Genomic DNA, 14,007 nt, shown 5'->3' with positions numbered 1-14,007 from the left:
GCTACGCGCACTTTAGCAAAACCCCATCTCTCTCTAATATCTATCTAGGGCACCATCTTTGTCTCACCCGCCATTACTGTAATTCTTGAAGCTTTTCTCTTTCTTTCTTCCTCCATTAAAATGGTGAGGACTGTAAGACCTCATCATCAGCCTCAGGAAGACGAAGAAGACGACGCTGAAGATGTTGCTGCTGGTACTGACACCTCTTCTCACCGAGGTCTTTTTCTTTCTTTCTTTCTCTCTCCTCTTTGAATTATCATCTTTAATTAGGGTTTCTTGAATTGTGATGTTTGTAATTTGATATGGATGGATTGAATTGCTGAAAATGTTGGTGAATCAGAGGGGAAAAGCGCGGAGCAGAAACCTAGTAATTATAGGTCGAAGCATTCGGAAACTGAGCAGCGTCGAAGGAGTAAAATTAATGAAAGGTAATTCAATTTTAGGGTTTGAATTTCGTTATTTGAATTTAATCTTGATGCTTTATCGATATAATTCCCCCCAATTTTGAATTTGCTTTTGAATTGCTTGTTGAATTGCTTTGGGATTATGATATTTGTGTTTGGGTATTCAGAATTCTGAGAAAATTATTAGTGTTAACTGTGAAAATTATTAGTGTTTTGATTTTATGTGAAGTTGATAAAGTTGTGGTTTTGTATTGAATTTTTTTTTTAATGATTGTGAAGAATGAATGTGTAGGCTAGTGAAAAATGTTGATAAATTTCACCAATTCAGTTTCTCTCTGAGTCTACGTAAAGTCATAAAGGGCTGGAATTGGGAGGTTATATGAAAATCTGAGTAGGATTTGGGGAATTAATCTCCAATTTCTTTTCTGTGTACTAGTTTAATTCTACTGCATCTTATGAAGGAATTGTAGTTAGTCTCGAGGTCATTCTGTGCGGGGATTTCTGTGAATAAGTTCCAATTAGAAACAAAACAGATGTTGGTGCGGAAGCTTAATCTGTAGTAATGGATAAAGTTTTGTTACAAATCAAAGTTCACTTTTCCTAAGCTGTTTTATCTTTTAAATTAACATTTATGCTGTTTAATTGCCTCTAAAAAGTGAGCCATAATTGTTCCTATTTCAAAGTTATGCCCTAGCAAGGGCTTCCGGAGGTCTATTTATAGGGGTATGCTACAACAGATCAACAGTCGTTTAAGACGGTTTATTGTTTTTGAAATATATGCAACTTGTGTACTAGTTGAAGACCGCGTGATTGCTATCTTTTTTGTGCTCTACATCCTGGACCTAGATTCATCTCCTTCATTTCTCCCCCTCCTTTAACACCCATATCTGTCTCTCGCTCTTGCTCAAAAAGTGGAAGAGTTCTGGAATGATTTGTGTTTTTGACACATTACATGTATGTACAGGTTCCAGATATTGAAAGATCTGATACCCCCAAATGAACAAAAGAGGGATAAGGCCTCGCTCTTGCTAGAGGTGAATTATTCATTTTGCATGTTTTTGCCCTTTTTAACTATTATACTTTATCTCTTTATTTTCATTTTGGCTCCTTGAGGGACCTTCTATCTGAAATGGAGGTGACAAATTGTACAAACTTTGAAGGTTATAGAGTACATCCGATTCCTACAAGAGAAGTTGCAAGTTTATGAAGGACCATATCAACAACAAGCATGGCCTCAGGAGGCCACCAAATTAATACCATGGGTAAGAAGTTATTGCATGTATTCTTGTGAGTTTAAAATCTAGCCTACACTTGATATTTTTGAGTGTGCTTAGATGTGTTCCTCTTATTATATATGTATGGAAAAATAGCTTTTAAATTCTTTAGCTTTATACATAGAAGTTTCCTTGTTAATTTATCTTTTCATTTTTTTTATAGTGGAATAATAGGGGTAGTGAGAATGTAAGAAATTCTTAATATGATGCTCTCATTTCAATTAATCCTATTATGATGCCCTTGAAGAATATGAGTAAAATTATACTAGTTTATTTTTTCCATTGGTAGTATTTGTCTAAGATTGGTTGCCTCCTAAAACTGGCCATTAATATTATTTGATGATATCTTTCGAATAGTGGTAAGGAGTTTTCCTAGCCCTCATGTGGTTTCCTAGGAGATTTGGGTCTTTAGGCCTATGTTGTGATTTTGGCTAGTAAGTAATTGCTTAAAGGAAGCTATATTCCATGTTAAAACCATGTCAGTACACCCTCTTAGGGCTTGAAGAAAATTTGATGAATCATGTAAGGTAGTGTCCATAAGTCAAAAAAGGGTTATGAGGCTGTAGAAAACACTTATTAAAATTTGGTTTTCCTTGATTAAGGCTATATTTCATGATTGACATCAATAGAATGGTCGTGAGTATTAAAGTCATTTTGAAGGTTTTCACCCACTTGCTTTTAAGACACCTAATAATGATGGCAACATTGGGCTTGACGTATGATGAATCTTTGCAAAGGATTTATGCAATTTGAGGAGAAAATGGGAATTTGTATTAAAGTTAAATACAAAGAGCAAGCTAATTTGGTACTGCCTCTGTCACACAATACAAAGTTTGTATTTATTTTTGGGTAAACCAAGATACAAAACCTATTTCTATTTAAAGGTAGTACTTTTTGATAATATTACCTTCTTTTTTATGAGTTGTTATCTTTTTTTCTTTTCTTTTTTCTACTAATGATGTCTTTTGACATAAATTCCCTACACTTTCTCTCTCCCTCTTTTTAATAATTCTCAACTATTTTTTCTCTTTCTATCTCTCTCTAACCCTACATGCACATATGTACTCTCAATCATTAGTTTTAAGGAATCTACAATCTCCTTAATTCTCGTAAAAAACCCAAATATGCTTTGTATTATGTGCCGGAGTGAGTTATACATAGTAGAAATTTCATATGAAGAAATAAAGCCACAAAGGCAAATTCACAAAGAGACATCTTCTTGCCTAAATGCATATGGAACTCTGTTTTAACCCAATTTAAACTCCTCATGTTGGCTCTTGAATGGCATAATGGAAGGTTAAGCTCAAGTATCCTTAAAGAAAATGGGAGAATGTATATACCCACTGATCATAATGCACGGCCACACAGAACAGCATAACCCAGGGCATTCTTTCAAATGTGAGACTGCAGTTTCAAACTGGCCATGTTAATGCACCAGTGCAGATGCATTATAGTGCTGCTTTGATAATTCAACTTTAATGGCCCAACCTGTTTCATTATGTCAATTTTCGCAAGTGGACCTTTTTTTGGAGAATTCTTAAGCTTTACTTTCATTTCCAAGTGGTTTCACACTTTCACCTTCAAATGACAGGTGATGGGTATATATCCTTATACCAGGTTCGCAAACAGCCTCTTTTAATCTTCCCTGTGTCTTTGTTCTTCTTATAAGTCAATCTTAAACCTTAAAAGCAAGTGTGGCTCAATCAAAAACCCAAGAATCTATTTCAAATTAAACATAACAAAACAGTGTGGGCATACTCTCTAGAGGCATTGGAACCTGAAAATGTACTTTGAGAGGCTGAGGATAGAAAAGCAATATTTCAATTCCGTTTTGAGGCAAGATGCTCCTACATCAGGATTGTAGATAACAACAATTGTACCTTGGTTGTCTCTGATAAAGGCTATATGTCATGCTTGAGTCTCTTTCGGCTTCTCATCTAAAATGGGTGTGAAGTCTTTCAAGCTTTAAGTAATTTTCAGGGTCCCTCGAGAGTCTAGACCTATATTGGCTTAAAAGCTGTATTGTTGCTCTATTATGTTTGGTGGGTTTGCCCCTATAGCATTCTTTTACAATTTTGTTCATGTAGCTAAAGAAGTAAAGATCTTACAGATCGATTTGTTTGGGCCTGATGCTAATTCAATAATTTGGCTCTACCACTTTCTTTCATTAAACTGCCTTAGTAACTATTTTCATTTGTTGTAACCTTTTGACAGAGAGCTAATCATGGGCCCGTGGACAACTATGCTAATCATTCTCAAGTCATGAAAAATGGCTTTCTGGATGAAAATACTTCAGTGCAACCCATGACAGCCATACAAGGCTCAGTGGAGCCGGATTTCGGTGGAGAATTTTCCTACAGAGCAGATCATCATCCTGCTGGGCCAGTGAACCCCGTTGTTCCTATGAGCATTCCGTTGCAATCTTGTACATACCCTCCTGGAAGAGGTATCCTGCCTATTGAGAATGTTGCTTCTCATCCTCATGGATCATCTGCAGCTGACAGTTCTATCTTATTAAGTGAAGATGGGACATTTGAAAGGGGCTCAAGTAGTGTTTCTGATATTTATTCTCAAGGGTATACCTATGCAACCCTATTTATTTTTGCTTGGCTTAATAAAAAGAAACTAGTTTTCCCCACCTTTTCTTACTTAAAAATTGGGTATTACTGCCATATCCATTTAGTTCTATGTATGTGAGACAAATCTGCAACTGCTCTTAGTTTCTATCAAGTTATTTGCTCTCTCTCTCTCTCTCTCTCTCTCTCTCTCTCTCTGTGTGTGTGTGTGTGTGAACGTTCATGTGCACATGCATGTGTTTTGATTTTGTTGGGATTAGGGGTAGGGCTGTATTGTGAATGTTAAAAAAATAGTAAATTTTGTCCCACTTTAGTCTGTTTATATGCCATTTTGATCATCCTTTAGCATTAAATGCCTTAGATGATATTTATAGGTATCGGGAAAGCAACCCAGGAAGTGAGAGGGGTTAGTTTTGGCTAAATTTGCTCTGTTTATAAATAAGTATGATTATGCCTGGTCTGGGGTCAAGCACTGTTATCCTTATCTTAATTTACGGCCAATGTCTCGCCGAAAGGTGGCATGGGTGCCAAGACCCTGGGCAGCGGGGTCTTCCCTTCATGATGAACTAATTGGAAAGTCACTTGTTGGTTCAATTATGTGTAGTAGAATTTTGTTATAATCACATCAATGTGGTTGATAAGGTATACTAACTTTGTGTGCATAAACAATGTTTAGACAGCTAGTTTTGTAAATTGTTCTTCCTTGATAGAATACATCTGCTTTGCATGTAATAAATGGATTTGTATGTTGAATAAAATTAAAAGTCCATGGTTTTATCTCCATGCATCTGATGGCCTTTGGCAGGGGTTTCAGCTGCATCAAATGTCATTAGGTTCCTACATGAATTATTTGCCTTTTGCACTTAGATTAATTTTCTGGTGTTTGTGATATTGATGCAAAGACTCTTTCCACACCAGCCGTAGAGAGAGAGAAAGAACATAAAGTATGAAGAATGCTTCTTGGGTTAAGATACTGACTTTGATTCTATATGACTGACTTTTGGTGTTGAGCAGACTGCTTAAGAGACTAACCCAGGAGCTACAGACATCTGGGGTGGATTTGTCACAGGCTAACATCTCAGTTCAACTTGATGTTGGGAAGGGAGGAAATAGTGGCTCAAATGCTATTGCCCCTACTATAGAGGTTGGTTCTGAGTTTCTTTTTCTTCTATTTGATTCACTTTTTTCTGAAACTTGGAGCTAACTGCTTGATAGATTGCTTCTGATCATTCTAAATCGACATCTACATGACTTTCTTGACTGTTGATAAGTGTACTTCTAGTCCGACATATGGGCATGGTTAATTTGACTTTGTACTGGATTTTTGCTTCAAAATTTCTGAATTAGGCCTGTTTTGAACTTGAATCAAAGTAGCCAGAATTTGAGGAATTGGATACCTTAGTTTGATCTGATTTTCACTGCCCTGACCTGAAGGTTGTTGACTTGTATTGATTTTTTTATTCATAAACAAATTGGTTGTCAAAAGACATAAATATGAATATAACCTGAACTCGTTCTAAACCAAACCAAAATGAACTGAATCTTCCATCTACTGAATATGATGCTAACCTAACTAAACCAAACTGAATCTAGTCTGAGTGAATTTGGTTGCCTTTTATTTTTTTCAACTACATTGTCAGTAATTTCAAGTGTAGTATACCAGTACAATTCTGCTATTCATGGGTTTACATAGCTTAATACCTTGGCCTAACTTTCGTTTTCTGGTGTTTTAAGTTGTTTGGGCCCTGATGTTGTTATATACAAGGTGCAACCCAAAAGATATATTATGCTCATTTTGTTGATTAAAGGATGATTATTGCTCATTTATTTAATCATCAAATGAGCAAATATTTAACCTTTGGGGTATTTTGCTCTCGGGTAGTCGGGTGTATATAAGAATTTTCAGTTTGGGCCAGGTATTGTTCCTGATATGCAGCACATTCTATTTGATGGCTACCCCCCCCCCCCCCCTCTCCCTCCCTCCCAAAAAAAATAAAATAAAAAAAATCAGTGTTTTTAGATTAAATATTGTTTTTTTTGCTGTACTAAAAACTTCCAGTACCTTTCCAGGATGTTGATAATCAGTCTCCAATTAATCAGCCCATATCACATGCTGTGGAGGTAAGTGCAAAGGAGTCTATCCAGGCTGCCAAGAGAATCAGGACTGGAGAAAGGTAGTAATAATCAGTCGTATAGGTTTTTTTAGTCTGTGATTGCAATTGGAGTTACGGCTCTTCTTTCAAAAGGTAAGTGCAAATGAGTATTTAGGCTACCAAGAGAAAGCTACTTATTTGATTAGTATAGGTTTTTTACTCTTGTGACTTTAAATGGGGTTTTGGCTCTTCTTTCAAATGTTAGTTAGCCCTTTTTGGCCAAGGGAAAGAAGAACCAGGCTGAGTTAGAGAAGAGGTTTTCGGTGTCTATTTTAACCACATCAACCCCAACCACCAGATCGTAGATTCTGTTGTACATGTTTTTTTTATTTTTTTAATTTTTTTTTTATTTTTTTTTGGGTAAGTGGGTTAACAAAAATAGATGCTAAATACTAGTATTATATGACTTGTAAATCTTTTGCATTTCTAATGCGTCTCAGAAAAACATTGATTTCTCACTGCTGCTTTCTTATTCTAGCTTGGCACTTGCCAGCATTCCAGGTAAGTTGTAATGTTTAATATGAACTTCATGCTTACGGAATGGATTTTCTGATAACATATACTATGAGTACTTGCTATATTATGATGCTTCTTTATTACGGAGTATTAAGTTTTAACCATCTTCACCATTTTCCGGTTATCAATATCATATTACACTCTTTAGTCGTCTGACTTGTTGTGCTACTCTCCCTTGTAGAGTTGGATGTTTATGTGAGGTGAATTTCATTCGAAAATGAACTCACAGGCGCCAATATGGCACAATTTCATCTAGACAACCTAGTTATCAGATCCATATTTGGTGGACACTAGTTTAATTGATTCAAATTTAGTAACCTAGATTTTCTGTGCTGGATTTGAATTGTTTGTAACTGAAACAAAGTAACTTGTTTTCAACTCAAACTGTTATTGGGCATAAGAAGTGCCCCAACCTTAGGTAAAATTCACTAACATTGAGTAATCTTCATTATTATAATCTACAGTAATTGATTTGAATTTGATGAGCGACATTAATAGAGTTAATCCTACTCCGAACATTAAAGTGATTTAAACACAATTCGAGCAATATGTCATGTTTTGATGAATTGCATTAACCTAAAAATTTATTAATATCGGTTTAGTTTTGATGATTCACTTGTTGAATATAAACGAATTTGAACTGAATATATTATAAGGCAGAATGTAACCTAAATGAAATTAGTACTTAATCAAATCCCAACTTGAACTACTTAACCAATTTTGAACTCCTAACTACTAGCTAGGTGGCTTCTAGGAAACTGTTTTTATTTCCTTGGATCTGTAAATTTACCATATTTGTTGGTTTTTGGATCACTAAGCTTCTCTTGGAAATTGGATCATTTTACTCTTTTAAATTCTCTTTACTACGGAGTAAAAACATAATTTATCCCTAATTACGCCTTAATCTTGTTCCTTAATATCTCTCTCCTATCTGACTCGGTCAGGGTGTCCAAAAAACTCATAAATGACAGGTCAATGAAATTAAGATTATATTAGATTCTTAATTATGTACTATATAGTTTATATAAGTGGACTCACCATTAATCATGGGGTAACCCATTGTTTGAATATAAATAATCATATTTATATAGCGTTAATTTATTTAATTATAAAAATGGGGTATAATTTAATTGAAGGCGAATATCCCACCACAATATGTTGGCATTAACATCGTAATCAAAGTCACCCCCTTAACAACCATTGAAAATGATGCGTCTGAGTGGTGTAGAGGTACTGTATTAATTATATATGTATGAATTATGATCATTAATAAATAAATAAATTTTTTTAAAAAAAAAGTATTTTATAAAATTAATAAAAAAGTATATTTGTGTTTATCTTAGTTTGCCAAGTGGCCTTCTGAGGATAGTGCTAGCTGTAACACTTTTATTGGCAAAACACCAAAAAGTAGGAGAAAAGGAACGGTTATTCATGTGTTTTTTACATGTTATCAACTTTGATCTTGTCTCCCTATAATACCCACCTTTTCTCTTCTAAGCCACGCTTATTAGATTTAATTTACAAGTAATTATGCTTCCATTTTCTTTCTGTTGCATGTAATCAATCTCCTTTAATTTAGAGACATAACAACGTTATTGTTAATTTGTCGTCTTTTCTTCTTGTTAGAGGTAAGACCGCATAATACGCGTTTCTCTCTAAGGGCCTGTTCACAATTATTGAATTGAACTGAATTGAAATGATTGGAGCTGAACTGAGCTAATTGGAGCTGAACTGAACTGAACTGAACTGAGCTGAAATAAATATTTTATGAGAGAAATTAGGAGCTGAACTGAATTAATTGGAGCTGAAATGAAATTAAGTAAATGTGAACAGACCCTAAGAATGAGTATTTTTTTAGTGATAACAACGTTATACAACAGTCAATTTGTTATCTTTTTGGTTGTTAAGGGTAATACAGTATAATACGCGTTTCTCTTTGAGAACGGATAGGGAGAAGGGTGGTCATCGGAAAATTCCGATTTAAAGGTTAAATAGGTTGGAACTCTTGGAAGTGTGAGATAAAACAGAAAAAAAATTCTCACGTTGTATTGGAATTTGCTGGAAACAGATTTTGTCGGTGAGGAAGATGACGTGATTTATATAAAAGGTCCATATACTTTGATTGTGCAAAATATGCATTCACATTCAGATTTAATATGAAAAAGTTTGTTACAATTGGACCACTAATTAATGCCATTTTTCAGCTTGAAGTATAAAAGTGGACTTAAAATACCAACGAAATTTATGTTTGTAACAACTTACTAGTATTAAACGTGGACGTCTAAGTGATAGCAACTCCTCTCTTTTCAAGAACCAAGATTTTTAAGTTTAGAATTAGTAGTCAAAATACGTGCATAATGATGTTTAAAAGTAAACGGGAAGAATGAGCGTAATTAATTATGCATATTAATTTTGTGATAACGATAACAAGAAACCGGCGAAATACACTAATACGGACAAATATGTGTAAAATTATAAATTTGTGCTCGGTATGGGCAAGCTTGAGTTTTGAATTATTTAGATTCGGGTGCTTGTCCTTTGTTTAGGGTGTAAAGAAAGAAATGCTTCAAAAACCATACAATTTAGTATCAATGAAATGGACAAATTCGACTGGGGAAAAAGAAAAGAATTCCAAAATTTTGAATGACCTGTATATGCAAGCTGTAGTCTACAACTGTGGCTCATTCATATCAGGATAACCTATGAGAATGGCAAGCTAGCTTCACTATACATGTAATAAACTTATTAGCTAGGGTGTAAACAAGACTAAAAAATATGTTCATGATGCGCTGAAGAAAGCCTAAGAAAGCACTAGTTTTCAATCTATGGCTCGAAATCATCAGCCCTTGTGTATTATGCTTATACCTGTGTATTATGTGGGAAGAGGCCACCGGTGTGTATGTGTGTGCGTGATGCAAACTGTACAAAAGTTGCATCTGGATGTGTATCGGAACATCCCATCAGCATGGAGGAGAGAAACTAGAGAATTCACGCGATTTGCAATGCTTCATCTGGTTGTTGTTCTAAACATTCAAAAGGATTGGTATAGAAATAGTCCTCTTCTTTGGGTTTATTAGGAATCACAGTTCGGGTATGGGGAGTTCCCATACGGGCAGCATGAGCTGCCTTCACAGAAGATGAGAACTCATCCCAACTCAATGACCCGTCGCTGTATTGATCAATTAAGTGAACCAAGAGCTTCCTATCCAGAGAAATTGTCTGCTTGAAATCCATATATCTGCAAGAAAAATTAAAAAAGATAGTGTAAGATATTATAGTAAAAAAAAAAAAAAAAAATCCGAATACAAGGACTAAAATCATTAGCTTAGGTCATGCAATACAAAATCACAATAAGGTCAAGTCTTCTAGCTAGAGCAGACGCAACCTAGAGATGCTTAGATGGTCCATCCCTTTCTAATTTTTGGGAACATGTTTTCCATTCTGTTTTACATTGTAAATCAATCTCGTTTACGTCTTTATCCATGCAAAATTATATATTATGCCACCAATACAAGTCAACAAATTTCACAAGCAGCCAGATACAAACAAGAAAACAAGTGATAAGGAGACGGCGTGCAAAATTTTGGCATCTAAATAGTGTGGCACAATACCTTCGGTGGCCCTCGACAACTCTAGCCATATTTCCATCATAAGTAGGAACAAATATATCACTCTCCAAAGAGACCAAATAGTCTAATGCAGCCATTTGAGAAGAGTGATTTTGGAAAAATCTCAAGTCTGACGGTTCAAGTAGGGTCTCCTTTCTCACCTGTTTCATAAAATTAGTAAAAAATTCCGTCAATAGAATGCAAAATGATACAAGTAAACAATCAGTCCATGCTTATATTAGTACTAACCAAATTTGGGTAAGATGCGGCTAAGCTGGCCATTCTCCTTTTCCCTCCGTAAATTTCCCCTGAAGCAATATAAATTTGGATATTGCGAGCAATTCCTAGTGCACTCAGGGTTAAGGCAGTTTCCTCAGGGGTCAATGGGCAGAGACCATCTCGCCGTTTAACATCTGAGTCTATGACTTTTTCCTTCCACCAAGGGTAGGAATACCTGTAAATTATTAAGCAATTCCAACGTCAGGACTTTTTTTACTCTACACTCAATATTTTAACCACAAGTTGAACCCAAACAAATTAAGGCCTCACCTCATTTCTGTCAAATTTCTCGCCTCATCTGCAGTGCAACCTTGAGTACAGCCTGAAAACGCTAACATATCCATTTCATATCGAAGATGAAGAACCAGGAATTGGCCCTTTTCCCTTAGGATGTTGACTACCCTTTGCCCCAATTCCTCAATTTGAGGAGTGAATTTCAATGCTTGATAATTCACCTTACAGCGCAACTTTTGAATTTCAAGAGGCAACCCATTATTCGCAAGCCGGGCATCAGTTTTATTCAAGTGTACAATCTTGTTCTTCATGAACAAGGGAAGTATCTGTTTTTGGCAAGAAAGAAATTAGTCGTATTCCATAATTAACACCATTAAACAGATACCATAGACTTAAATATATCCAAGATCCATAATAATGTAAAAGGATTGTATAAAGCTAACCTGGTTATGATAATAGGAAAGGTCAGACCAGCTAACCGGGGCCAAAGAATGAGCCGGTTTTTCTTCAATTCGACTCTTCATATGTGGTGGCAACTCTTTCAATATCCGGACTTCATCTCTCAATGAATTGATGAAATGATCAACATCAAATATGTCTTCGAAATCACTGAAAAGAATTCAAATAAACCATTTACAAGAAGTTCTTTATATTCATGATAAACTCATTCAACTTGAAATCTGCAATGTGAAAATATATACCTAGGATCCTGCCAAAATGATGTTTTATCCAACTCCGGGACTATAAGAGTTACATTCAGATATCTAGCAATAGCAACCATATCACATATCTGCAAAAATAGTCAACTACAATATTGGTAGGAGAAATTGAAAGTCTAACTACTGTCAAAAAAGCAATTTCAATCACAGAAATACAAGATTAGGCCTAAATTGATTCAAATTAGTACTAATAATCGACTTACCGCGGCACGCATTTGATTAAGTCCACCATTGCAGGAAACCATAAGGTAACCATTGTTCTTATAAACCCCTGCCAAAAAACAAATAAATTTCACATTATCAGCCTAAAAAAACTCATTCCCCAATAATACTAACTGCCAATTCCAAAACAGAGTAAATAATCACATGACCAAACCAACAGAACTACCAAACTGCACAAATTCATCAACAATAATGACAATTAAATTCCAAAAACTTTTAATAAATTCATGTACAATAATAGAAAACCTACAAAAGTAAATAAAAATCAGTTGTTACAAAATACAGTACATGACTTCAACAACAATACATCAAAAAAACTCAAATTAGCCTAAAAACCCAGCAACATAACAAACACCCTTAAGCAATATAAAATAATTTCATAAACTTCCTTCGTAAACAAATAATCACGAAACCCGAAAAAACTTACTTTTAGGGGGACGATCGATCTTAGGCAGGATTTGAGAGCTGTCAAGAACTTTCAAATGTGAATCATAATCACTATGATTGAAGCAACTGTAAGACCAACCTTTAATCGCACTAGCTTTCCAATTATCACCACTTTGTACAGTAGTAAGTGCCATTAAAACCAACCACAAAAAAAATGTAACAAAACCTAATTTTAATCTCTTAGATCGATGATTTGACGCCATTGATGCTCTATATTTATCAGTTTTTGGAGAATCACTCAAAATATTTTCAACTTTAATATCCATTTTCCATTCTCTTTCTCCTGCAACACCACCATTGTTAACACCCTTTCTCTCTCTAATCAACTCAGTTGAAGATTCTTCAACCTTACACATAATTAGGCTATATTCTTGAGTTTTTTGCTTTTTTTCAACAATACCCACCATTTATTGAGGACTAATTTATGAAAAGTTTCAATCTTTTCTACTCATTCAGATGTAATTTTGGAAAAAAGAATGATTTTATTCTGAGTATGCAGTTATTGTGAGGAACTACCCAGGAAATTTAAGCAAGTTAACAAAGAATGGGAGGATTGATTCAATGAACTTAATAATACCTGAATTAATTATATAATTAAAGAAAGATGCCTTGAATTTCTCAAAATTTAAGAAATTTTTGCGTCGGGGAAAGTGATTAAATCTGAGTGAAAAAGGAATTTCTCAAATATAGTCAAATTAATTACTAAAAATTCCACACAAAATCAAACTTTTTTTCGCAAAAATAATTATCAAAACCCAGTAATGCTGATTAAATTCAGAACCACCCCTTTCTTATTTACCAAAAATATTAACTTTGAAATCAAATCAAACTACAGTAGAAAAACTTAATGTGACTAACAAACAAAAAAAACAATGTAGGATTTTATTATCGAAAAATCCGGGAATAATAACCGGAAAAAGAGATGAGAGAGAATTTAGAGAGAGAAAAGATAAGAGAGCAGAGAAAAAAAGAAGAGAATTGAGAGTATTTATGTTGAGATGAGAGACTAGAGTTTTACATAACCTCTAATTACGGCGTCGGTGAGTGAGCAGCGAGAGGAAAAAAGATATTTTTTAAATTGAAAAAAGATATATAATAGGAAATGATTTCTTTAATTGAGTAACTACTTTATTAATTAATTAATATGGTAAGTCGTAATTATAATAGATTAATAGGTTAAGTATTTTATTTTTATTATTAGTAGTATAAGAGTAAGTGTTTTAGTATGAGAAGGAATATATAATTATGAAGTTTGTATATTTTTTAACTACTCCGTCAATATTTTTTCTTCTTATTAATCTTTTTATTTGCATTTGGACTACTTCTTATTGTTTGGTAAATTGATAGGCACTTATTAGCTAAAGAAGGCTAATTAAAGTGAAGTTTTGGTTGATTAAAACTTCTTTATATTGATAAAGAGTTGAAAATTGATTTGCACTTATCAAATCTAATTTTTACTTATTGGGATTTATTTTTATGGATTTTATATCAATTATGGTTACCAAGCTATATTGTGTTGTTATATGTATGATATACTCCGTATTTTAGAGGAATTGTAATTAGAGGATGTTCAAC

General features: G+C 34.3%; 2 protein-coding genes across 2 annotated transcripts; one reads left to right on the top strand and one right to left on the bottom strand.

Moving 5' to 3' along the window:
• LOC145592870 (transcription factor BIM2-like) lies at positions 1-6,972 on the top strand. The gene is made up of 7 exons (XM_081649378.1): positions 1-217; positions 341-428; positions 1,369-1,438; positions 1,565-1,666; positions 3,893-4,254; positions 5,269-5,398; positions 6,325-6,972. The coding sequence occupies exons 1-7, from the start codon at positions 121-123 to the stop codon at positions 6,430-6,432; spliced, it is 957 nt and encodes a 318-aa protein (XP_081505504.1). The 5' UTR covers positions 1-120; the 3' UTR covers positions 6,433-6,972.
• Positions 6,973-9,504: 2,532 nt separating this feature from the next.
• LOC145591321 (rhamnogalacturonan I rhamnosyltransferase 1-like) lies at positions 9,505-13,463 on the bottom strand. Its single transcript, XM_081647747.1, has 8 exons — positions 12,413-13,463; positions 11,967-12,034; positions 11,746-11,834; positions 11,488-11,653; positions 11,081-11,370; positions 10,781-10,985; positions 10,535-10,692; positions 9,505-10,161 (listed from the first exon to the last, which is right to left on the bottom strand). The coding sequence occupies exons 1-8, from the start codon at positions 12,837-12,839 to the stop codon at positions 9,912-9,914; spliced, it is 1,653 nt and encodes a 550-aa protein (XP_081503873.1). The 5' UTR covers positions 12,840-13,463; the 3' UTR covers positions 9,505-9,911.
• Positions 13,464-14,007: the final 544 nt, after the last annotated feature.

This window comes from Chenopodium album, chromosome 18, assembly GCF_948465745.1.
Source record: "Chenopodium album chromosome 18, dcCheAlbu1.1, whole genome shotgun sequence".
Classification (NCBI taxonomy): domain Eukaryota; kingdom Viridiplantae; phylum Streptophyta; class Magnoliopsida; order Caryophyllales; family Amaranthaceae; genus Chenopodium; species Chenopodium album.
The sequence above is the reverse complement of the archived record's forward strand: the minus strand, read 5'-3'. Positions and strand labels throughout refer to the sequence as shown.

What these genes read in the sequence shown, in the direction of transcription:
- LOC145592870 (XM_081649378.1), top strand. Translation starts at nt 121, where the DNA reads ATGGTGAGGACTGTAAGACCTCATCATCAGCCTCAGGAAGACGAAGAA. An exon ending in TGACACCTCTTCTCACCGAG is followed by an intron (nt 218 to 340) that starts GTCTTTTTCTTT and finishes TTGGTGAATCAG; the next exon opens with AGGGGAAAAGCGCGGAGCAG. An exon ending in AGGAGTAAAATTAATGAAAG is followed by an intron (nt 429 to 1,368) that starts GTAATTCAATTT and finishes ATGTATGTACAG; the next exon opens with GTTCCAGATATTGAAAGATC.
- LOC145591321 (XM_081647747.1), bottom strand. Translation starts at nt 12,839, where the DNA reads ATGGTGGGTATTGTTGAAAAAAAGCAAAAAACTCAAGAATATAGCCTA. An exon ending in TTAATCAAATGCGTGCCGCG is followed by an intron (nt 11,835 to 11,966) that starts GTAAGTCGATTA and finishes CTATTTTTGCAG; the next exon opens with ATATGTGATATGGTTGCTAT. An exon ending in TCATTTTGGCAGGATCCTAG is followed by an intron (nt 11,654 to 11,745) that starts GTATATATTTTC and finishes AATTCTTTTCAG; the next exon opens with TGATTTCGAAGACATATTTG.